This window comes from Podarcis bocagei (genome assembly GCF_964188305.1).
Source record: "Podarcis bocagei genome assembly, chromosome: 4".
In the NCBI taxonomy this organism is placed as follows: Eukaryota; Metazoa; Chordata; class Lepidosauria; order Squamata; family Lacertidae; genus Podarcis; species Podarcis bocagei.
This window is the reverse complement of record NC_138128.1, coordinates 47,414,882-47,441,130: the sequence shown is the minus strand read 5'-3', so window position 1 is coordinate 47,441,130 and position 26,249 is coordinate 47,414,882. Positions and strand designations below refer to the sequence as shown.

General features: G+C 43.2%; 1 protein-coding gene across 13 annotated transcripts in view; it reads left to right on the top strand.

Moving 5' to 3' along the window:
- SH3PXD2A (SH3 and PX domains 2A) overlaps positions 1 to 26,249 on the top strand; it is a 271,525-nt gene that overhangs the window by 183,933 nt on the left and 61,343 nt on the right. For 11 of the 13 annotated variants that reach the window (XM_081192090.1, XM_081192089.1, XM_081192094.1 and 8 more), the window contains one exon: positions 6,547 to 6,678. In XM_081192090.1, coding sequence (XP_081048216.1) covers positions 6,547 to 6,678 — 132 coding nt within the window. The other 2 variants (XM_081192086.1, XM_081192087.1) reach the window with 2 other exon arrangements.

Here is a 26,249-nt window from a genome sequence, read left to right as displayed (position 1 = left end):
AAGACAGATGTGAGAAGAGTTAGTCTTGGGATCGCTCTGTAAGAGGCAAATTTTCCCTTGTCTTAAGTTCTAAGAAACATTGGGGCGGGGGGAGGGGGTTGCAGGGAACAAACAATCTGGATGGCATGGAAAGGAAAAGACAGTCTGAAAATTAGAGACAAAGATTTGTCCTTGGATTTTGCGTGGCTAACACTGAAGGCCATGTGTGCCTCATTAGGCACGGCTTTGGTTTAGAAAACTCAAAGCTCTTTCAGGTATCAAATTATGTCTTTCAGCAGTTTAATAGGAAGCAAAGTTTGCAGCCCATCGGATACTTTTTGTGTATATGGCCATGGGAATACATACAACTGCCTAGGTGTGAGATGGAGGTTGAGAAAGGGAGGCTTGCACCTCTAAAATGTTAATACTCTGAGCCAAATTCTCTCTCTGTTTGGCACCGTGCAGTATTACCTGGCTGGATTTGTTGTGATGGCAAGATGCAGGCAATTGGAGCTTCAGTAAAAGTCCATGTGTATGAGCAGCCTTTTGCAGGAAAAAAGTTAAATGGGAGGAAATCACTGTATGTAAGCCATTTGAGAAAGCAATCTCCCCACCCCCGGTCTCTTCTGTATTTAATGCTTTCAGGCCCCCCCAAAAATGGTTCTTTTTACTTGTCTTCCCTCCGCCTCCCCTAATTCTGCCTCTGCTCACCAGTTCTCCCCTGCAAATACACCCTTGGCTGTTCTTATACCCTTCCTTTCCCCCTTCTGGCTAGGGGGAAAGATGCCTGCGGGGAGCTGTTTTCTGGAGAGAATCAGTAGATGGGACATCTCTCCCTTCCAGCTTTCTCCACATTTATGTTACCTCAGCAAAAGTAATTTGGAAGAACTGTGGCTGCCAAGATGTAAAAGTTCTGCCCTGAGTGCACTTTGAGAACACTTGAACTGAGCATAGAGAGAACACCTGGTCTAATAGTTTCCTGCTCCTAAACTTCTCTAAACCAAACTGCCACCTTTAGGAATGTTCTTCCACTCTTCAATCCTGCCTTAAAAGATCAGCCTCTATCCCTTTTCTATCTCAAAGCACAGTTAAAAGAATCCACACTTGCTTCGGCCAGTTGAAATGGGTCAAGTGCCAAAGTATTTAGGTGTTCTCCAACTGTTGGGGAACTTGTGTCTGGCAGCTTCTTGGATGCCCTCCAAGTGGTTTCACACATCTGTGTGTGGAATACCATTGCCTTAACTTTTTCTACCTGTAACCTAGTTGATTGGAGTCCGTAGACTGTGAGCCAATTTTCCAAGAAGTTGAGGTGGTTGGGGAAAGGAATCTGACTTCACCCTTTCCTCTGTCTCAACTTTTTCTTGGCTGAATGTCATCTCTGAAACCAACAAATCTAAAGTGATTGGGGGTGGAGAGCCTGGAGAACTAATGAATTGCTCAGATTAGAGATTTTCAAAAGAAAAAGACATATAAGAAGGCAAGGCCAGAGATACGACATGAGCACTAACTGTGTGTCAAATATCAGTGGGACTAGAGAATCGCCACTTATTTTAAGTTACTAGTCTTGCTAACTGTGTATTGGACAGATCCCCATTAAAGCACCTGCTGCAATTTAAAATGGAGAATTGGCTAACCTTTGTAAAATTGGTTGTGAATAAAAACAAACAAACATTAGATTTGGCAGGGGGATCAGTAGAACCAGATGAAAAAGGACAGGCGGACATGGATAAGGATAAAAATGTATGGAGTATAGATGGAACTAGAATCAAGAAATAGATCCCATTTGCAGCTTCCATGGATAATACTTGTTACCTTGTTTCTGTGTTGCTTATTGTACCACGTTGAAGAAAAGGCTGGATGAAAGTGAGCAATGCCACTTCCTCTTTAAAAATACCACATACTTTAGATAGGGGTTTTTGCATGCCCTTAGAACAGGGACGTGGGTGGCGCTGTGGTCTAAACCACTGAGCCTCTTGGGCTTGCCGATCAGAAATTCGGCAGTTCGAATTAATGCGGTGAGCTCCAGTTGCTCAGTCCCAGCTCCTGCCAACCTAGCAGTTCAAAAGCACACCAAAAAGTGCAAGTAGATAAATAGGTACCGCACCAGTGGGAAGGTAAACGGTGTTTCTGTACGCTGCTCTGGTTTCAGTGTTCCGTTGCGCCAGAAGCGGCTCAGTCATGCTGGCTACATGACCCGGGAAAACTGTCTGTGGACAAACGCTGGCTCCTCAGCCTGTAAAGCAAGATGAGCACCGCAACCCCAGAGTCATCTGCGACTGGACTTAACTGTCAGGGGTCCTTTACCTTTACCTTTTTTTAGTCAGAACATCCTCAAAACTAGCCAGGTTAAACTTTTATTCACAGGATAGCTTGACATTTCAGCAACAGATGGAGGAACAGCAATAATCTGAGGTGTGTGTTGTAGTTAGGACTATGCTCAATGTTCCCCAATTCCTAATTAGAGGAAGTGCCCCATATTCTAGATGTGGACTTTAGTGGGAATTTTTACATTTTCCAGAAGTTGTTCACTGCTGTTGTTTCCATATTGGTTGCTGTCCTGATACTCCCTCTTTCTCCTTTCTATAATGATATAAGCCAAATCATCAATTGCTTAAGATGATGAGCCAATTTGATTTGGCTGCATGTTGCTGACATCACTGAAGGCAAATAAAGCCATTTCAGAGTAAGGGCATGCTTCCTACATAAGCAACTGCTTTAGCTCACTTTTGAAGAAATTGCCTGAAGGGGAAGTGCCTTTTTAATGTGCGGGGGTGAGTTTTTTCATAAAAATGTTTCTCCTCTCAACTCTTCAGCCAGCATAGCTCTAAATGTAGTTCATGCTCCTATTGACTTGACCATGAGGAAGGTAGCCATTTGAGTACAGATAGATCATATTTTTTGTTTCAGTTATTTTGTTAAATTACGGTAGGTTAAGTGGATTGTGATTTCATGGAGTATTAAAGGAAACATAAACTGGGTAAATTAAGAAAGCTCCCATTTATCTAGAAACCTAAATGGCTGTTTAAGATGTAAAATAATATATTATCTCAGGAAACTATTTGATTGCTGGCAATCATGTCTATGTTACAGTCAGTCATTGCATCAATGTATATGTGTATGATTCTCTTACACACACACACACACACACACACACACACACACACACACACACCTAGCCAGCAGCCTCAGTGGCCAACCAGATGTATATGGGAAGACAAGAAAAAAGTATGATTATTGCTTGTTTGATAATCTGTGTATATTGCATTATATTTTCTATATGGAAATGACTCCGGTATAGAAAATTCCCCAACCTTTGAAGACATTATTTTAAGTATGTTCTCTCAAAACAACATTTAATAGAAACAATGAGAGAGGGTTGTTGGGCTTAATCTTTTGTTAGGAATCCAGTCTCCCAAATAGCTTATTTTTAATGAGCTTTGTGATGTTGAAGGGTGCCCCTGAACACATTCATATGTTTTCCATAGAGGAGTGGAGAGTGCAAATTCTCCTAGACCAGTGATGGCCAAACTTGGCCCTGCAGCTGTTTTGGGACTACAATTCCCATCATCCCTGACCACTGGTCCTGTTAGCTGGGGGTGATGGGAGTTGTAGTCCAAAAACAGCTGCAGGGCCAAGTTTGGCCATCACTGTCCTAGACTGATTTGAATCCCAAGCACTCTCTCTTTAAAAAGAAACCAGTAGAAATTTCATCTCAACTAGCCTGGTCTTTTTTTCCCACGATTGACAATGGAACTTAATAATACCACGATTATTCTCGTCCCCCTCCTCCACTGGTGCATTCACATTTGTATTTCCTCTACTTTAATCGGGAGAGTCAAAGAAGGGCAAATGGCTGTTGGGAACCTTCCTGCTAAGTGTCGGAAGTAACTCAACCCATGTTAAATTAGACAGTTTGGATGAGTCAGGTCTCTCTCTCTCTCTCTCTCTCTCTCTCTTTTTTTTTTTTTTTTTTCTTTTTCTCTAGAAGCTGTCCATCCTATAAATAAAATCTTTTGATAGATGGAACCAATTAAACACTTCTATGGAGAAGATTTTTTTTTTACACATGCTGCACGAAAGAAGAATACTTTTCTCTGCTCTGAAACAATGAAGGCTTCTTTTTCCTCTTTTTCTGTAGAATTGTGGATTGTGATAGCTGGAAAGGGTTTTCTGATCGTAACCCCTTTCTTCCCAGTCATAAAATAAATATTGCTTAAGATGCTGTGATAGATACATCTTTGCAGACTTGGTCTCTAAATATGTACCATATTGAAGGTGGGCAACTAACTTTAACCTTATTTGAGTTTAATATACTCCATACTATACTATAGATTATACTTTACAATGCAATGCCTTTATTAGACCAGTCAAAATGTTGCAAAAGAACAAGGTTGTTGGAAAAGAACAAGTTTGAGAGAGGAACTTGCTTGTCTCTGTCTCAATGTGTATTACAGCTATTCTCTATTTTGTTTAACCAAAGTAAAAGTGTCTGATTAACATGCATAGCTTCCCATATTGGTCAGTCAGCAGTTCATTGTCCAGCCCAAGCTGACCAGATCTTGGGCTGGAGGTGAGAATTCTCTTTCATCACAGTACCATGTTGGATGTATGCCATAAATTACAGGTCTCTAGGGAACTTACTTGCACCAAGCTGCCCCTAAATTCTTTCTCCAATATTTATATTTGTTTTTCACTTTATCCTAGTTTTTTGCATACAAGGCAGCTAAAAACCATCACCAGAACTTTAAAAATTTGCAAAATATATAATGCATTAACAGCCGCTTCGCTCTCTTCTTATATGGTTTATTATCTTTTAAACTGGATGAGGACTGGACAGACCTTTAAATGGAGGTCTGTCCTCTGTGACCACCCTAACTGCTAGTTATGTGCTGGTTTTCCAGATGTAACTTCCTAGTAAACATGCATAGGCTTCCACTGTTAGCCAGTGATATCATCCTTGCAAGGAGTAAGGAGGATTTTGACATCTATTGTCCGGTAAAGTGACTGGACCACTGATAATAAGGTGTCTTGTGAGCCCAGGTGGGGATATTCAAGAATCATGCCATCCTGTGCTTGGAGGTAATGCCCCTTTTGATGCACACATCAAACTGAATGCAATCTTGTAAACGTCTCTCATGAAGCTTAATGATTGCTAGCTCATTTGAGAATAAGTTTTGGCTTCCTTCAGGGTTTTCTTTTGTTCATGACTGGTGTGTGTGTGTGTGTGTGTGTGTGTGTGTGTGTGGAGTCCTGGGTGGGGGGAAGAGCCCTGGCTTAAAAAATGCTTTTGTAGCACATATTTCTTCTTGCAGGCGCCGAGGAGTAATGTACAGGGGCAGATTTTCCTGTGGGTGTTTAGAAGTGGGCGGGGAAGGGCCTTGTTTATCTTCTGAGTGACTTATGAGCGAAGGGGCAGGCATGCTTCTGCAGCGGCTTGTTGCTATAAGGCAGGAAGGGTGAGCCTTCGTCCCTGGTGGCAGAACACACTTTTTTTTTTGTTCCTTTGCTTTAAAAAAAAAAAAAACCCACACACCCATACGATTAAGACTGAGAAAATGAACCAGAAAATATGGATGGGGTGGGTGAGATGGGAAGACTTTCACAAGAGGGAAGAAATAGGCCTGGGCATCGCTCAGCTGGGTGGCTGGGGAGTGGAGGCAGGGAGAAAGAATCCAATGTAAGCATTTTGTGTTGGTTTAGAGAACTTTGAAGAATGACTCTTACTATGTGAAGTGTTGTGGTTTTTTTTTACAGCTGCACAAAAAAGAGATGACTCTGTACGTACATCTCAGTTTAACAGGGGGACACACTGGGGGGAGTTTTATTTGGAAAGAGCTTGAGCAGCGGAGCAGAGGGGAACTGTGTAAGCAGGAATCTGGTGCTGTAATTCTTCTTCTTCTGTTTCAAGTAAACAGTCCTTTGCGCCCTCCCCTCTTCCCTTCCTCCACCCCCACCTCCCTTATTCAACACGGCTCATGTGTTTTCTATTTAAGGACTGCAGCGCGAGGCAAATATGATTGGCGTCCACAGCCCCCCTTTTGACTCTTAGCTTGAGCCTGTGAGAGCGAGGCAGGAGCTCAGCCTATGACGGGGAGAAGTTGTGGACTTGGGTGTTTTTCCGCCCTCCCATTTAGCGAGGCAGCCCTGGATTTCAACCCCCCCACCTTTTTTTTTATGCTGGTTGTGACCGAGATGGATTTTTCTCTCTGAATGGGAACAAGGATGGTGTGGCAACCATGTTGGAAAGAGGTTTATTTTCAAACTCCATCCTGCAGCTTGCTATCTAACAATATGCTGTTGTGTTAAACTCTTGGGTGGTTTTTTTCCTCCTCCCCCTTCTCCCCTTTTCAACCAGTCTCCAATGTTCTTCTGTACTACTCAGCTGTGGGCCAGAGGAAACTTCTTCTATATGGCCAGCCATTTGGGGATATGCCGCGAGCCAAGGTTGTATTCTGATTGGCTTGGCATTGGTGACAAATCAGCCTATCATGAGTCGGATGGACAGAGGTCGCTCTCGAGGAGCCATGGCTGGAAGCTGGCTCACAGCTTGCTTTTTCCCTTCCCCAGGTGCTGACGCTAGTTCTGAACCTATGATCCTGGACCAGTATGTGGTGGTGTCTAACTATGAGAAACAGGAAAACTCGGAGATCAGCCTGCAAGCTGGAGAGGTGGTGGATGTAATAGAGAAGAATGAAAGTGGTAAGACATTGAAAGAAATATATATGTACTTTTCTCCATTCCCCCTCCAGCCCTTCATGTATCTTATGTATTTCATCTGGTAGAGTGCCTGACTCGAGGTGGGATTTTTCTCTTCTCTTCCCCTTGCCCCCACCAGTTGGTTTGGGCTTGTGGCCAAAATATTGCCTTTTGCTGTAAGAATGTCTTCCAAGCCTGTACATTAATTACCCAATATACATTAATGGAAAGTCTTGGGTTGTGGAGGAGGGGGATGTACACAGCATATGCTATGTATTTACTAAGAATGATACCGTTTCTCTGCTGGAAAAGATCTCAGTATTTCCATTACTTGCCACTATTTTTGAAAGATTTATTGGATGGTCTATTTAAAAATATTCCTCTGGGGATGAAAACCTGGCATGGCAGTTCAACCTTTCACCCAATCACAAAGGTTTGAGAGGTGGTGGGATCTTTATAGATTATATGGCAGTGAAAGGTTTAAAGTGCTTTTAAAAGTGGTTGTGTGGGTAACATTTGCTTTTAACTGATATAATTCATTTTCGAATAAGTATTATCATTGCTCAGTGAAGTAATTCATTCTGAGTGTTTTACTGGCTAACAGCAATCTATGTTGTAATGAGATGTATCTAGTTTAGACCATGAACAATGCAATTTGAACTGAAATCTTCTAGCAAGAGACCACTTAGATTTTAAAATACACACTTCTAGTCTCCAATTAATAAAATTTATCAATCCAAGACTGTATATGTAATAGATAGAAAGTATTAGTGTTCATGTGTGACCTTTTGGAAGCCAAAGACTGGGTTCCTTTTTAAGGGAGAAAAGCATCAAAGCTCTTCGGGCAATTCCTAGATTTTGTTTCTCTACATAGCAGTTTTAAATAAGCTATCAGACAAAGCAAAAATGTCCAAAGACTTGAATACATGTTACCTGGCAGTTTAGAGTTAACCTTCTGTCATGTTTCTGTCTCTTCATCCACCTTCACACTAGCCATTCTTTCTGACCTCCCCCTGACTTTACCCACCTGACTTTACTCCACCTCTGGCATTTCCCCTTGTTAGAGGACAAAGCAGGCAGCCTTCCCTGTGGCCCCTAAGCTAACAGGCTGCTCTTGGGTGTGGTAGATGATGATGTCCCATCACCACTGTTGCAGTAATATTCAGTGGTCAGTGTGGCCAGCTTCTCCACATGAACTGGGTGTGTGTGCTCTTGTCATTTGACACACACGATAAAATACCTTGGGGTCAGCTCTGAGTAAGGTTGAAAGCTTATTGGGCAACTAGATCTAGGGCTTAAGCAGTGTGGTAGGTTGAGACACTCTGGCCAAGGGTTTAAAACATGGTTTCCATTATCTTCTACAGAAGACTATAATCCCAGTACTGTGGTAAAGGTGGGAGTGTGGCTCTACAGCATTCCCCACCCCCAACCCAGTGCAGGAGCAATGACTTCATCTGCTGGAGTTCCAGGGTGGTTGATGGTCTGCCCTTGCTCAGACAAGTGAATGGGGACAAGCTTGTTTGTAAGAGGCTAGCACAGAGGAGATAATAGAATAAGGGAAATAATAATAATAATAATAATAATAAATTTTATTTATATCCCGCCCTCCCCAGCCGAAGCCGGGCTCAGGGCGGCTAACAACACTAAAATAGTGCAACATTATAAAACATCATAAGAATTAATTAAAATCAAAATTGATGGCAACCATAAACTAAAGTATTGTAAAGATTGCCAAAGGAGGGAGTCAGGCTGTGCCCCAACCAAAGGCCTGGTGGAACAGCTCTGTCTTGCAGGCCCTGCGGAAAGATGTCAAGTCCTGCAGGGCCCTTGTCTCTTGTGACAGAGCGTTCCACCAGGTTGGAGCCGCAGCCGAAAAAGCCCTGGCTCTAGTTGAGGCCAGCCTAACCTCTCTGTGGCCTGGGACCTTCAAGATGTTTTTATTTGAGGACCGTAAGTTCCTCTGTGGGGCATACCAGGAGAGGCGGCCCCGTAGATACGAGGGTCCTAGGCCGTGTAGGGCTTTGAAGGTTAAAACCAGCACCTTAAACCTGATCCTGTACTCCACCGGGAGCCAGTGCAGCTGGTATAGCACCGGATGAATGTGATCCCGCAGCGAAGACCCCGTAAGGAGTCTCGCTGCGGCATTCTGCACCCGCTGGAGTTTCTGGGTCAGTCTCAAGGGCAGCCCCACGTAGAGCGAGTTACAATAATCCAGTCTGGAGGTGACCGTCGCGTGGATCACAGTGGCTAGGTCAGGGCGAGAGAGGTAAGGAGCCAACTGCTTAGCTTGGCGGAGATGAAAAAATGCCGCCTTTGTTATAGCTGCAATCTGCGCCTCCATGGAGAGGGAGGTATCGAAGATTACACCCAAACTCTTAACGGACGGTGCTGGCACTAATTGCACCCCCGCAAGAGATGGGAGTTGCCCCCTCAATCCCATATCGTCCCGTCCCAGCCAGAGGACCTCTGTCTTCGAAGGATTTAACTTCAACCGGCTCCCACGTAACCATCCAGCCACAGCTTCCAGACATCTGATCAGTGTGTCTGGGGCCGAGTCAGGATGGCCATCCATCAACAGATAGAGTTGGGTGTCATCAGCATACTGATGGCAGCCCAGCCCAAAACTCCGGACAAGCTGGGCGAGGGGGCGCATAAAGATGTTAAAAAGCATCGGGGAGAGAATCGCACCCTGAGGCACTCCACACACCAAGGAGTGGCGGGATGACAGTTCCCCCCCAAGCGCCACCCTCTGTCCCCGACCAGAGAGAAACGAGCGCAGCCATTGAAGGACTGTGCCCTGGATCCCCACGTCGGCGAGGCGGTGGTCCAGAAGTTCGTGATCAACCATGTCGAAAGCTGCTGACAGATCTAGAAGAATCAGCAGCCCCGACCCGCCTCGATCCAGCTGTCTACGAAGATCATCTGTTAGGGCGACCAGAGCCGTCTCGGTCCCATGACCAGCGCGGAAGCCGGACTGGAATGGATCCAGAGCCGATGTTTCATCCAGAAACCTACCAAGCTGTTCAGCAACCGCTCTCTCAATCACCTTACCCAGGAATGGAAGATTCGAAACTGGGCGGTAATTGGATAGATCTAAGGGATCTAATGATGTTTTCTTTAAGAGCGGACGCACCACTGCCTCCTTCAGTTCCCCTGGGAATGTCCCGGTGCCAAGGGACAAATTGATGATATCCCCCAGGGGGGCCCGCACCTCGTCTAGACACGCTCTAATCAGCCAAGACGGGCACGGGTCGAGAGGACAAGTGGTGGGCTTTCCAGCTTGGAGGAGTCTGTCCACATCGGCTGGGGATACCCGGTCAAAGTGGTCCAATACTGGACCCAAGGACAGTCGAGGGGCCTCCAGTTCCTTTATTGTATCCAAATTGGCAGGGAGGTCATGGCGGAGCGACAGGACCTTCTCCGCAAAAAAGCTCGCAAATGCCTCACAGCTGTGTGTCGAATTGTTAATTAAATTTGGCTGTCCTTCGAGGGACGTTAAAGAGTGAATTATACTAAATAATTGTGCCGGGCGAGAGCTAGCGGATGCAATGGAGGCCGAGAAGTAGGACTTCTTAGCGGCCTTCACTGCTATCTCGTAGGTTTTCATAAAAACCCTATAAGATGTTCTTGAGGCTCCGTCACGGGCACCCCGCCATACTCGCTCTAGCCGTCTGAGGTCCCGCTTCATTTTCCGGAGCTCCTCAGTAAACCAGGGAGCCCGGTTTTTGCGGGGTCGCAGAGGGCGCTTAGGTGCGATCTGATTGATGGCTGCCAGGAGCTGGGTATTCCAGCCCTCAACAAGCTCAGTCAATGAGTCGCCAGGGGGAGAAAGGTCCCGCAAGGCTTGACGGAATCTATCAGGGTCCATCAGCCTCCGCGGGCGAGCCCAAATCGGCTCACCACCTAAGCAGGGTGGGGGTGGAACGTCAATCCTGGCTTTCAGAGCGTAGTGATCAGACCATGGCACCTTCATCGAAGGAAACATGATCACATCTATACCAACGCCAAAGATCAGATCCAGCGTGTGGCCTGCTTGATGTGTGGCGCCCGAAACAAACTGGGAGAGCCCTAGTGTCGCCATGGAAGACACCAGGTCCAGAGCCTGTGAGGAGGGAGTGGCATCGGCATGGATGTTGAAGTCCCCCAATACCAATAGGTTAGGGAACTCCAAGGCCCAGCCGGCCACCGCCTCCAATAGGCCTGACAGGGTGGCTGCTGGTGCGCTAGGTGGCCGGTACACCAGCCAGACAGCCAAGCTCACCTCGGAGCCCCACACTAGGCCAACACATTCAATGCCGGGGATCGATGGCGGTGGTAGAGCCCTGAAAGAACAATCTTCCCGGATTAATAGTGCCACCCCTCCCCCCCGGCCCACAGTCCGTGACTGGTGGAGGACGGAAAAACCCGGGGGCGCCATCTCTCGTAAGGTAACAGTATCCCCTTCGCGCACCCAGGTCTCCGTCACACAAGCCAGGTCGCCCCCCTGCGAGATGATGAAATAATCAAGCAGAGGCTAGATGCTATGTTTTTCTTTGATGAGGTTCCTGCTTCATGCTAGTAGTTTAAATGGTAAGACTCAGTGCTTCCCCCCCCCCCCAAAAAAAATGTTTAGGGGTACTTTCATTTTCCTACTCATATTGGAATACTGCCCCTCAATGAGGCCAAACTTAGATTCACAAAATGTTTAGGGGTATGCATATTCCTGCGTCCCTCCAGAGAAAAAAGCCACTATCCATAACATAACTGATGCATATGGCTATGTTCAAAACATACAGGAGGCAGTGAGGCAACCACCTCAGGTGGTGGATGCTTGGGGGGTGGGGGCAACAACAAGATGTTGGAGGAGACAAAAGCTGTGGGTAATGTACAGCTTGCCCTATTACCCCCCCCTCCCAGCTAGCTAGCCTGCTACACTTTGATTCAGTGGAGGATGTTGTCCCATGACCACTGTTGAAGTAAGATTCAGCTAAGGTCACATTGCACTACTCCTGGAAACTGTAGTTTGTCAAGGGTGTTGAGAATTGTAGCTCTGTAAGAAGCAAACTGTGGTTCCCAGGAATCTTTGCTGGAAGCGGTGTGCTTTAGATGTGCTTTAAATGTGTGATGTGGATGTGACATTCTGCTCAGTTTCTGCACATAGAGCAGAGTGAGGGTGCTATCTTTTCCGTTTGCCTCAGGAAGCACAATGTCTTAGTTTGCCCCTGCTAGGAAGCTTCATAGCAGAAGGCACGGAAGTAGTGATGTGGTTTTTCCAGAAACAATTGAAATGGAAAATTTTGAAAAGTTTCCTATGCAAACGTGGGTAATTTGCACAGAACAATTTTCCTTGGGAATTTTTTAGTTTTGGGAAATCTCCTGATGTCCTAGACAGGGATCAGATTTAGCATGTTTATCTTACTTGTATTTAGTAACCAAGCTAAAACCTTCAGAATTGCCAAGGTAGCTTGATACTATGTTTGAAATGGGCCTGCATTTATTGTTATTAATGAAGTTACAAAACGTTTTTTTTTCTGCAAAAAACAAAACAAAACTAGAAGAATTTTTGCTGTGAAACATTTTCCACCCCCATCATAGCAGAGTAGTGAAAGTGAGAGAAGGCTGGACCAATTACAAATGCACATGTGTGAAATGAAGGGAACATTAGGGAAGAGGTATGGGGGGGCGGGCACACAGTGCTTTAAAATTAAACACTTGCTTTGAGGGACAGAGTGATAAAGGAGGACAAAAATGGAAGGAGAAAGATGGGGGGAAGCCTGGTTATGGCAGCATCTGAAGGAGAAATCTTCCCAGTGTAGTGAAGGGAACCCTTAAAAGAATGACCATTTGGCAGCCAACTGGGCAATTCCAGAGAGCTTCTCCATCCCTTTTTGGAGGGACTGTCTGACTTCCACTATTCTTCTGGTCTTGGCTATTGTTTCACAAACAACAAACACTGAGGATCCAGAATGTCCAAGTAATGGAGGAAGAGTCAGACTCCAGGCAAACAAGGGAATTTGCTCTGGCACTTCTTTAGAATGTAAAGTCTGTCTTTCAGGTTGTTTCTCTGCAGTGAAACTGCCAACCATTTGTCACATGATTCACACACACACATCCCCAATGGTCCTAAGTGGAAACTCTGGTCAAGATGCCACCTTTGGGTTAAATTCTGTTGTTTGTCTTTTTGTTGTGATCTATCATTTTATGGTGCAGCGTATTTATTTTTCTTTTTCTTTTTTTTCTTTTCTTTTTCTGTACACTGCCTCTTTCTGCTGAGTAGCAGATAGCTACTGTACAGGCAGATGTGGATGAGTTTCTTGTGGCCATTGCATTGTTTCCATAGGCATGTAAAAGATAATTATTTTAAATATTCTTCCTCATGGCTGCAGAGGAGTTGTACCTAAAGTCATCTTACCTTAAAAGCAAGGGAAAGAATTGCATTCTTTCCACTCAAGGCAGTTAATGCATCATACTCCACAATTTAAGATATATAGAAATATACTCTCTGGATATGATCTTTCAGAAGGTTTGCTTATGTGAGTGCAGTGTTTTTGCTAAAAGAAGCAAGCGGCAAGGTGCATTAGTTTTGGAGGTTGCCCACTGATGTTGTGCAGTTTGGGGAGAGAGACTTGCCTCAAGGCCAAATCCATATTGGTGCATGAAGTTTTTTGAATGGCTCTGGCAGGTTTCACTTTTCAGCCTAATACGAAGCCAGAATATTGGTCCAACTAATCTTATACTAGGCAAACTAATATAACAAAGCTTAGGGGACACAAGATTATCATCTTGGAGATGATTGAGTGAACTTTGGTATCTTAAAGGGTCAGACTAGGCAAGGCAAAGCCCTGCCAGAATGAATACTGAATGAGTGTGAATGTGTTAAGACTAAGCAGAACCCTGGCTGCATTTGCCCTGTAGCAGTTGATAAATAGTTCTGTAGACTTTACCCATATCAGAAGATGACTCTTAACTCGACCAACTGCTCAGTCACAAAAACAACTCTCATGCTGTAGGCTTCTGTAACCTTTCTGGAACTTTCATTTATTCAATAGGGAACATCCCATTCCCATAAACTAACTGTTGAGTTAGGATATGCCCCTAGAAGCAATCAAGAGAATTCTGTGGCACAGATTTCCCCCCCCCCCTTCTGTCACTGTTTCTGACATGCACTGGGTCTTAGACTGCAACACTAAACAGATCTACTCAAAAGAAAGCCATGTTTCATTCAATGAGGCTTACTCCTATGTAAGTTTGGCAAGGATCACTACCTTACTAAATTTTGTTCCATTTGTCCTATCCACTTGTGTTGGAGGGGCACTTGACAATAATGGCTACAAAACATTTAGACTCCAGGAGTTAAGATGAGTATGGGCATGCTCTTCCTACAGCAGCCTTGCTTCCAGAAGTGTTGGCTGTTATGTGCTCCTCCTCCAACTTACCTGGTTGAGATAGTCTAGAAAGTGAGATAGTCACTAGTCTTCAGTGGTCTTGTGTGAGCCTTGCTGACTTTTCCAGTTTGTTGCACAAGTCTTGTATACAGTTAAAACACTGTTGGTTAGTATATAAACAATTTGAGCTAACTTCTTGAGTGAGGGATTCAGACCACCCCAGTTCATTTTGGAAGGGTTTTCCTGTTTTGGTTGGTTATTGCCTGGCAGCAGGGAGTGCCATTATAGGATAAAGCAATACGCTTAATTGCAGCTGGAAGTGAAATGATTGGTACTAGTCGCTAGGTAACTGAGTTTTCATCACACCTCATTCCTTCTGAGATCAGATTGGAGAGGTTACAGTTGATCTGCGTGGAAAGTTGCCTTGTACTGTGCCAGAGGATTAGTTTTTAAAAGTGGTGAATGAGAAGTAAAACGAATCTTTATATGCCCATTGGGTATGGCCATGTAAAGTTAACTCTTCCCTTTCTGTCTCTCCTTGTCACTTTAACCTCCTGTCACACTCTTTCTTCTCTATCAGCTGGAAGGCTGGGAGGATGCTAGATAGGAAGAGATCTGCTCTAGTTGTGCCTTAGGCTATAACACAGTGGCTGGAAAGCTGATATATTTCAGCTTTTTCAGATGATCAAGCTTCAGCGAACAGTTAACTCTGTTGACATTCCTTTGCGCCAAGAAAGTAGAGAAGGGATTGTGAGGTGTTTAAATATCTGATGGGTTATGTGGGGCAGCTGTCTGGCTGTCCCAGGGCTGCCTTGTCCCAGAGGAAGAAATGCTATCTGGCTACCAGGAAAGTGCTTTGATTTGAGACTCTCTTAACAAAAAATATGAAACTGCTTATTATATCACTGCTTCAGGAAGCTAGCTTTGCTTTTCTCCCCTGTCCTCTTTTAATAGACAAACTTCCTTGTCTGCCTGCCTTTGCTGGCTTGGCACTGGCATGGAGTTATTGAACAAGGACAAGTAATTGATGGAAAATAATATATTTATGACGGCAGAGGTATTAATGCTGGAGGTGTCATTGTACAGTTCTTTGCCCCTCACAAACTTTAAACCAAGTTTGAGATTAATTGGTGTGCTGACTTCAGCCTTGTGCAACAAAGGCAGGTGAACTTGGAAAGGTGGGAGCATAAATAAATTTCGAGAATCCTTCACTTTCCCTAAGTGTGCTTGTCATACGGACTGGATTTTTATTACCTAAGGCACTTGCAATCTGTTGGTATTTTCAGGTGGTATTCAACCACATGATGGGAAATTAAGGTTACGCAATTATAGTTGGTGCTCCTGCACAAGAAGCCTGCTTCCCCGCCCACCTCAAATGTAATAAGGAAAATGATGGGGAAATGTACTGGAAGTGTGAGATAACAACTGCTTGATGCACATTGTATAAGTTCCCCACAAACTATTCTAATCAATGCTTGATAAGCAGCTAATATTGTTCAACCTCCATGAAAACTTTGTCCAAACAAATCAGAGTGAATTCTCAATGTACAGGTTGCCTAGAAGCAACCTTATTGTGAGCAGTGCAAATGGTATACGCCAAGACAGGTTAGGTCTCATAAGGGCTGTATGTTGAATTGTTGGCAGAAGCTAGGACAGAGTAATGGGAGCTCCCCCCATTACACGGATTCGAACCGCCGACCTTCTGATTGGTAAGCCCAAGAGGCTCAGTAGTTTAGTCCACAGCACCACCCACATCCTGCCAACCTAGCAGTTCGAAAGCATACCAATGCAAGTAGATAAATAGATACCGCTGTGGTGGGAAACTGTAAACTGCGTTTCCATGCGCTCTGGCATTCGTCATGGTGCTCCATGCAGCAGAAGTGGTTTAGTCATGCTGGCCACAGGACCCGAAAAGCTGTCTGTGGACAAACACTGGCTCCCTAGCCTGAAGCGAGATGAGTGTCGCATCCCATAGTCATCTTTAACTGGACTTAACCATCCAGGGGTCCTTTACCTTATGTGGATTTGTACAGTCATGGCCTTGAGTGTAACCCCCATGGAAATGGTTCCAACACACTTAACTTTTTGCTATCAGGTTTCTCTGGGTTTCAAATGCAGGCTTGTGCTCCCCAGCAGAGCTCCATTTTCATGCTTGGTAGCATGCACCACTCCAAACAACTTTACTCTCGTGACTTCTCCAAAGGGAGCAGCCTCATTAGATGTTCTTGTATTATGTTCAACTTGAATCCTAATCATATGCAGCACAGATGGCAATGTCATGCCAAAATTACTCAAGATGGATATGCATATTTTACTGTGTCATGCAATGGTCTTATGATGTTTCAGTTTTTACTGGAATTCAGAAGAACGTGGAAGGATGTTAGAACATATTTTAAACATACAAACACACAGGAGAAAGAGACTTGGCTGCAGACCAGAGCTCCCCAGTGCCACCCACAGAGTAGAGAATTTGTTTTTGTCTTTGGTTATTTTAGTAATGAAAATTATCTTGGATGAGTGTTTGTGATAGTTACTAAGAATTATAAGAGAGGGACTCCTTTGTCCAAAAAGCAGATATTTAGGAGCTAGGAGTAAACATTGGGTCATTCCAGTCATAATAGGTTATAGCTTATTTTTATGAGGAAATGATGCATAAAGTATAGGGCACTTTAGTTATTCTAAAGAGCGGGATGGGGAACCTGTTGCCCTCCAGATGTCGTTGGACTACTGCTTCCATCAGCCCCAGTCATCATAGCCAGTGGTCAGGGATGATGGTAGTTACAGCCAGACAATTTCCCCACCTCTGCTACACTTCCTGAAGAGTGTCCATCCACTGTTCTTTTGTAAACACATCCAATACTTTTCTGCCTGAAGCTGGATCAAATGAAAGCCCCATTATGAATGTGGAAACAATGTTACTTGGTTACATGTTCTATCAGTACCAGATCTGCTGAACATAGCACACCTGCCACATACTTTGGCCTAACAGGTGCCAAACCGCGTCTGTGTCTGCAGTCCTGGACAGATAAAAATACAAGCTTAGGTCCCTGGTGGGCTGCATTTGGCTTGGTCAGTCACAAGTGGTACTTGCCTGTTCTGCACAAATAGTTGCTCCCAGCTAGCCAAGATATGACATTCAGATCAATGAGGCTATGTTGCATGCCTAGTGCCCAAGTGGTGAATACATTTGATAATGTTGTTTTGGAAGCAATTGATATTTTCAGTTCTCATTTGGGGTGGCTTTTGTTGATGAAGAGAAGCTGGGGAAATGGCAAAAGCATGGGTGATCTGTGCTTCGTATTTCTCCATAATGTCCAAAGCGGAACTCTTTCCTTCCTCATTGGTGATCTGTGTATGCACTTCATGTGCAATTTTGTTTTTAGTTTCTGATACAAGAGTGGTCTTCTGGCATTGCTGAGCCACCCAAGCCAGGAAGTGAAGTGGAGATAGTGGCCTCTAGGGCCATATAACCTATTGATAGTTGATGTGAAATCCAGGTGATGGAAGGAGATGTAACGCATGGTGGGGATTACAGGATAAGCTCTTTTGTGTTTTCAGTTAACAAGTTTGAGATCCCTGATTTTTGGTTATTCACCAAAAAGTTTGTTCCTAAAACTTCATGAGGGCAAGACCTACCAGAGATGAGTTGCTGTGCGTATTAGGCCTGACATTACTGTGCAGAACGTGCTTTTGCTAATGAAGACTTAACTCCAACTTGTACGGTGTGATTTACTGCTCGCTTTCTCCTGACAGCTTGATACTTTATATGAGTGGATGGTTTATAAATATTTTTTATAAATCAATCAGTAAAATACATAATGCATGCAGAAGCTCCCAGGCACTATCCCCAGCATTTTTAGGTAGGATTCTGAAGAAAGACTTCTATCAGAAAACCTGACAACTGCTAATCTGTGTATAGACAGTACTGAACTAGATCACTAAATGTTTTGAGCCTGTGGGCACATTTGGATTTTTGAGTGATTACTGAAGGCACCTGCTTCTTGTTCCTTATTTCCTCTCCATCCTCTCAGTCATTTTCTGTCTCTCTCTTTTTTGGGGGGGGGGATGCTTTAATTTAGAACCCTCAGAAAATCAATCTTCTTGAATTTGCATGATTTCACACAGGGCCCCCACAAAACCACCATCAAACCGAAGTTTAAAGGGGTAGACTTTGCAGCACCACAAAAACATTGGTCCACTTCGCTTCCCCTGCTCCAGTGTCAATCTAAGCATTGAAAAGCACATAGAACAGAAAGAGGAAGCTGGGAAAGAGCATCACTCTTCTAACTTCCTTCCTTAGCTTAGTACATAGTACCTTAGTACATAGGTACTGTCCAGGAAGTGGGGAGGAGGATGTTAACCACCCTTACCATCTCATGACAAAGGGGGCAGCAAGCCAGGAGGGAGAGCTCAGAAAATTCCCAAATCCATCATTGCTACCATGGGTGCCACACTGTTAATCCCAGATATAATCTAGTTGTCTAAGTCTGCCCAAGGCCTATGTTCCCAAACTGCCCATTTCAAGAAACCAACCATTTCACTTGTTAAATTGGGATAGGTAAAGGGAACCAAATATGTGGTGTTGCACCTGATTCCTGTTTAAAGAAAAGGCTTATGTAGATACATTTCAAAGATGACTTTTGCATAAGAAATCTGTTCAGAGAGGCATGAGACCTCCACTATGCAATGTGGCAGCATATAGATATTTCCACATTCTCATCTTCCAGCCCTCGGTTGGAAAAGTCTAACTGGAAACTTCATTACTTAATTTTAATTTCTCCCTTCATTTTCACTTCTGGCTCCTTCCAATTGTCAGGGTTTTTTTGGCTCCTTGTTCCCACTTCTCATGGAGAAATCCACAACTGCTCAGGCTGGCAGCTCAAAAGGGAAAAAATTGTATGCTGGGCCTCTCTCCCCCCACCAGACTCCCTTACACATTTTCCCCTCTGTTTATGGAACTATTGCCAGCTTGGGGACCTTGAAACCTCCCCAGGAAAAATCTGCTTTCTATATTAAAACACTCTAATGTTATAATGATTGGGTTTATATATCCGCCAAATAGGTCACCAGCTCAGCAGTTTTGTTGAGAGAGCAAGACCCGGAAAGATCTAAGGGATATTACAAAGGATTCCCATTCCCTTTGGTAATTACCTTGTGGATTAGATTTCTAGAGATAAAGCATCTGAAAAACTATTGTCTCACAACAAATGTAACTGATCTGTAGAAAACACAACCTGAAGAAAGAGACAATGAGCTTTCGTAAATGAGAAAAACCTTTAATAATAATAATAATAATAATAATAATAATATAATAATAATAATAAATAATAATAGTAATAAACTATTGTTTTGATGGGCTCTAGTTACATCATAAAGCTTTTTTACAAGGGGGGTGTTCCCCTTTCCCCCTTCAAGTAAAGTTTTTTTAAACCTTAAGATTTTTCTCACTGATTTAAAAGATATGTCAGCTGATTTCCAACCCTTTCTTCTGTTTAATCAGGGGAAATGATTAATGACTTATCTGCATGCTTGTTTTGACAAATTGGTCTGCAAATATCAAATAAAAGACGGATGGTGCATTTTTATGTCAGACGAGGACAAGATTAATAAAGCGTGCTGTGTTGGTTTTATTTTCCCCTGGGCTGCACAGCAAATAAGCAGTTTCAATAATGCATTGGCAGTCAAAGAACCTGCAATCATTAGCAGACTGGTTTCAATTGCAACCAGAAATATGTGTCCTTTCTCTCCAGTACTTTTCTCTCTTTCTTGGTTTATATGGTAGGTTTTTGTCTTCCCAGCAACACAATTACTTAGTTCTTTTTGACATAAACACATGCTTGTTAAACAGCCACAGCTTATTAACTTCATAGCTGGGGTGGGGTGGTCAGTAAAGAAATCTTCCTTGGATTTCTCTTCCTCTTCCCCTCCCACTTCAGGGAATACTACTTCTATTAAATTAGTGCACAGATGGTTAATATCACTCACAGACAGACAAACCAGCATGGCTGATGCATCACTCTGCTCCACTCTTAGCGTACCTCCCAAATTCCTCATGCAGCAAAAGGCAGGGTGAACATTAGGGAGGACAAGGAATCCAGGAAAGCCCTCTGCTTATGTCTAATGTCCTGCTCCCTCAGTTTTTCTTATCTTCTTCTGGTATCACAAGTTGCAACAGAACATAGAGGATGGACTTAACAGTAGAGTGAACAAAGTGGGTAAAGTTTTATTATGGTTTGCAGAGTTAATAAGATGAGCCCAAACTGATTTGTCAAGCCAGTCATGTTAAGAGTTCATCTCTGGAACATGTGCATGAAAAGCAAAGCCTCTCTGCCTTGCCTTCCCCCTTCCCTTCCCTTTACAGAGTATAGTCCACTTGTTTGAACAGCTGTCCATTCCACATGGTTTGAAGATAAAGGAGAGCAAGGAAGTTAGCACCTGGGATCAGACAACAGGCACAAGAGTAACCTATTGCAGGGCTTGTTCATGCTTCTTCTTGTCCCATGCTTTCTACGCACAGGTCCGAGTGGGTTTTCATTTGTCCTGCTGCTTTCACTGTGAAAACCGACTATTTATCACTTGTTGTTGTTTAGTCGTGTCTGACTCTTCGTGACCCCATGGACCGGAGCACGCCAGGCACTCCTGTCTTCCACTGCCTCCCGCAGTTTAGTCAAACTCATGCTGGTAGCTTCGAGAACACTATCCAACATCTCGTCCTCTGTCGTCCCCTTCTCCATGTGCCCTCAATCTTTCCCAACATCAGGGTCTTTTCCAGGGAGTCTTCTCTTCTCATGAGGTGGCCAAAGTACTGGAGCCTCAGCTTCAGGATCTGTCCTTCCAGTGAGCACTCAGGGCTGATTTCCTTCAGAATGGATAGGTTTGATCTTCTTGAAGTCCATGGGACTCTCAAGAGTCTCCTCCAGCACCATAATTCAAAAGCATCAATTCTTTGGCAATCAGCCTTTTTTATGGTCCAGCTCTCACTTCCATACATCACTAAATCAGAACAAATGTCAATCCGCAGGAAAAACAATTGACGTTTGTTTCGATACAGTGGTAAACAGTGGGTTTTTCTGGGGGAAAGTGGCAGGACAAATGTTGGCGAGCACATAGTCTTCATCATTATGGTGTAATGAATTATATTTCTAATAATGATACAGTAATTCTTTCTAAATTTGCACCTATGCACTATAAATGTAAGTTTGCTTATGCAAATTTAGTGCAAAGTGATTTCCTCTTTTTGCAGTGCATTTTCTCTTTGGGGGCAATGCAGAAGTGGCCACCCTACCCTCAGCACTGAGAAGTTGCATCCTCTTCCCACACTTGGAGTTAGCAGATGAAGGTTTATTCAGGGCTAAGAGTACAGCCTAGCAGGGTGGTGCATTTTGAACCTCAGTGTTCTCATCTTAGGAGTGAAGCACTTCTAGTATGGAGTTCACCTTCACCAACTATGCCATTCTCATCTGCCATCTATCTGATCTGCCATGCATCCTCTTTACTGGTTGTTTCTTGAAATATCTATTCTTAAACCATCTGTTCAATCCACCTAGATTTGTGCATTTTATTACGTGGCTGGGAACCCTATGAGAACAATTGAAGTCCCTCCTCCCCCGATCAGCTAAAGTTTAAAAAATAAAAATAAAAATAAAAATCATTGGATCATTTAATTCGGACTCTCTCCTAACTCTTGGCTTCCTTCAGAAATAGCTAGGGCTGTAACCCAAGATTGCAAATTGCATAGATAGGGCTGGAATTTTGCCTTCCTCAGCACTAATGATGTGAAATTGCTGGCTTTTCTGGAGTGGCCATTCCAAAGCTGTGATACTATGTGAAGTCAATGTATAGACTTTTCTTATGTGAAAAGAGTTCTAGAGCCTGTTTGGGTTTGTATAAAGACTTTAGGCTAACAACCGTATTGAAGAAGAGTGAAAACCTAGAGTTGTACAAAATAGCTAACAAACCAACTTGCATAGTCCCAGTGGACTGTTTGGTGTGTGTGGCAGATAGAATAGTAAAAAAATTATACATTGTGAATGTCTGAAATGTCTAAGAAACAGAGAATGAATTAACTAGCACCATGGATAATAACATCTGGAATTGAAGGATTTTCTTAATTGCTTTAATCTGTAGGGTTGTGTTTTTACAATTATCCTTTCCTATAAAGCAGTGGATCAGAATTAATGGTATTTGAGTACCATCCATCCATACCATTAACTTGGTTTTCCTATAGTTCGCCCTAAAGGTGTTTGTTTTGACAATGTATGGAAAATGTCCCACAATATTCTCCTCGGATCTACTTTTTGCAGTAAAATTTGCAGTAAAATTTCTATAAATTAAAACAGTTTTGTGTGTGACCAGCTTAAAGGTATGATAAATATGCAATGATGGAAACTCAACAGTGTAAAAAGGTAGATTTGCAGATGTTTCGTTTGATGTTATTACAAGTGATAATAAAGAAGCACATGGTCTCACATCCCTTTGCTTATCAGTGGATTTCGTTGATTCAATAATACATTATACTAGTATTCTTTAAGATTCATTCCAACCATGGCAGTACTGGGTTTTATGGTATTCTATGTATAAAAGTATACTCAGGGTGTTTTTATTGTACCAGCCTGTTGTACATTTTTATTGTCATTGTTAGCCCAATTAAATATATAAAAATTCTATTTAGGTTGAACAGGACAGGAGGCAACTGTCATAACCCTTTGGTAGATAGCACAGGATCTGTAAGATATCCTCCAATACATTCTGCCTTCAGCCAGGTATTATTATACAAACTTTTAATTAGAAAAAGTAGCATTTTTGGCTATATTGGATGAGGCTAATTTCCTCCAAAGTCTTACACAGAAAACAGAATCAAATGCTGCCTTCAAATCTATACACCTCTGATCTATAGTAGATCTATCCTGTCTAAACCCAGCTTCTCATTTGACAAAATGGCATCTTCTGCTATCCAGTTCAGTCAGTTTATTGTGCAGGTGCTTTGCCAATTACACACAACAAGCTAATTGGGTGAAAGTTTGCCGGAGCAGCTTTAGTAATAACGGTACTCTGGATGTTACCCCTTTTTCTTTTTCAAGTTTTCATTTCTAAAATTATTCCACTAGGGGGCATTTCCTTGTGTTTGTGCTGGATCTTTTCATGCAGTGACATTTGAGCTAGGAAAATCTGGTGGAAACTGGAAAGGTTCAGTAGAAAGGTTGGGGATTCCATGGCCCATTAAAACATCTTCAGCCGTTGTGGCTGTGGTGCCATGGAAGGAATGCTTGAGGTATCCAACAATCTAAGACTAAGGAGTCAAGAATAACACAGATGCCTAACGGGAAAAGACTCCCAGAAAGTGGAAATTGCTCAGTCCCATGTGTGGTCCCTTTTTTGCTTCTCTCTGCCACCCCCTCTCAAAAAATCCTTGTCCTTCTGAAATACAGTATGAGCTTCATTAAACATAGCTGGGTTATTTTGATGTGCTGCAAATACTCTCCTCTGCATGTTTAGCAGCTTGTGGCAGGGAAGGTGCCAAGAAGATAGGAGGTGCTCTTGGTAGACACCCAGTATTACCCACCCCATGAATCTGGAGAGCATGTTTTAATCTGTATTGCTCTCTTGCTGGTTCATGTTTCTGGTGGAACTATTGTAGAATTAGTGTGGGCTATCAGGCGTGCACAGCTTGACTCTTCGCCTTCTCGAATTTTCCCCATGGGGAGTAGGTCATAGAAAAGTCAGGACTGTTTCTCCCGGTACCCCATTGCTGCTACTCTGACTTTCCATCCGATGTAGTTTTTAGAAGCTCCTGCTCTGTTGAGAGCCCCTGTACAGTCAAGTAGAGCACTCATTGCCACCCATTGCAAAACCCTTTTTCATTTGCTTGTGGGGAAGGCACAATTTTATTCAAGAATGGAACAATATCTGGGAACAGCTGTAAATCTGCAAGCTGTCAGGGGAAAAAATGTATAATGTTGTAGGAAAGAATGGAGGACAAATTCCAAAATTCAACTTGGAAGAGATTAAATTCTCTAGCAAGCTTTTGGCTCTGCTTAATTTGGGCATTCATTTGTATTTCTACTTTAGGGGCTAGATTATTGCCAGGTGGTTGAGAACTGGGGAAAGAAATTGGTGCCAGAAAAGTGTGTTTTAATTGAAATCTTAAATAGAATTCTGGAATTTTGAAAGCCAGTTTTTTGTGTGTGTTTTTTTACCAGTTTAATCTCAGCATTTCAAAAGCTTTTCAAGGAACTCTTTTCTTTTTCAAATATGGGACAGGCAATGACAAGTTGTGCTAGTGTTAAATAGCAAAAGCAAAAAAAAAGGCATCCTATGGTACCTTATACTACAAGGTGGTTGTTGTTGTTGTTGTTATTCCTTGGTCCCGACACCTAGTGTGCCTTTTCCAAATAATTTGGTTTCAGTTGGGATTGGTTTTGGTTTATTCAATCCAAGTGTGTTGGTTTCCTAACTTACCTTCAGCAGTGTTGCCCAGTATTCTATTATTTCTTTTTTGAAGATTTTAAGATGCTGAGACATTCCTTCCTTCATGGCACTAGGTAGTGTTGGAGATGTTAAATGGTGCTTTATCAGTTTCCTCTCCTTCATTGTTTTAAAAAATCACAGGCACCATATTGTGTGGAGTCTCATTAAGCTCAGGCAATAGGTGCTCCTTTTCTCAAGGTTTAAAACTGCTTGTAAGGTCATAGTCTTTATTTCTGCCTATTCCTGGTATCATGTCCTGTTTGGGCTCTGCTAAAATCTAAGATGGAGTTTTCTTGGCAGGGATACTGGAGTGGCTTGCTGGTTTCTGCTCCAGGTGGATCACATTTGGTCAAAACTCTCCACTATGACCTGTCTATCTTGGGTGGCCCAGCACGGAATAGCTCATAGCTTCTCTGAGTGATTCAAGCCCCTTTGCCACGGCAAGGCAGTGATCCATGAAGCTACCAGCATGAGTCTGCCCAAACTGTGGGAGGCAGTGGAACACAGGAGTGCCTGGCGTGCTCTGGTCCATGAGATCATGAAGAGTTGGACATGACTAAACGACTAAACAACAAAATCTAAGATTCTGTTTGCCTGTTTTAGTTTCTGGGACAAGTTTCATAGATGGCCTGGGATGTTCCTGCTTTATGCCACCCTCTTTCAGGTGTGCAAACTTTGCCACTTTTGCTTTTATTAATAAGGGTATTTCTAAACTACCAATTCATTAAAAATACCATGTGGTGTACAATAAAATTATTAAAATATAATTAATGTGTTTAGTGAAACACATTTGGGGTAGGTGATGAAATATCAGTTTGATTTTAATAGGAACAATGTTTCTAAGTGCTGGTGCCACCATGCTGGAAGCCTTAGACTGCATAGAACCAAAATTAATATGTGAGACAGACAGGATGGCTTTGCATGATGAGTGCAGTGATCTGGCTGGTGTTTAGGACTTTATATACTAATAGTCAGGGGCAGTGCATCCGGTTTCACACCACTGGCAGAGAAGCAGTGCCAGCATTAGCATCGATTTCAGATGAGAGCTCAACAGATTTGGGTGTGATTAGTGCCGATACCAGTGCCACTTCTGTGCTGCCAGTGGAGGCAGCAGGGCACCTTTGGGGCTTCTGCCGCCTGAGGCACCTGCCTCAGTCTGCCTAATGGCAGAGCCAGCTCTGCTAATAGTAAATTTGAATTTAGCTTGGTAATGTAGTGGCAGGCAGTACAGAGCTTTAAGCACTGGTGTAATATGGTGATACTGAGCTACTTTGTCCAGTGTTCAAAACTCCCATTGTTCTAGGAGCATTTTGTGACAGGGAATTTCATTAGTGCAAGCAGCTTCTGAGCTCAGTACTGTACCCGAGATTTCAGATTAAAACTACTGAGTGGAAGGAAAGGAGGACCTTTTCCTGCCTCCCCACTTCCAGCTAGTCTCTGAAGACTGGAGAAGAGACCCTCTTAAGAATATTAGGGGGGTGAGCAGGGGAAGGACTGGACCATGAGACAAATGAACATAATATTTAGCTGCTGTTCATTCATTTTCAGCTTTGTATTTTTGTTATAAAAAAGCACGTCCGGACATTCCATTGTTGTGCCCATAACCTAGGTTTAAGGTGCCATTTAGCTCCCAGCTTTCATATCTCAGTTTCTAACACTGACTCTGTCCCAAAGCTTAATGTGCTGGAGCACAATTTTATCAAGTGCATACATTATGAATTTGTTAGGATTTCAAGGTGCTAT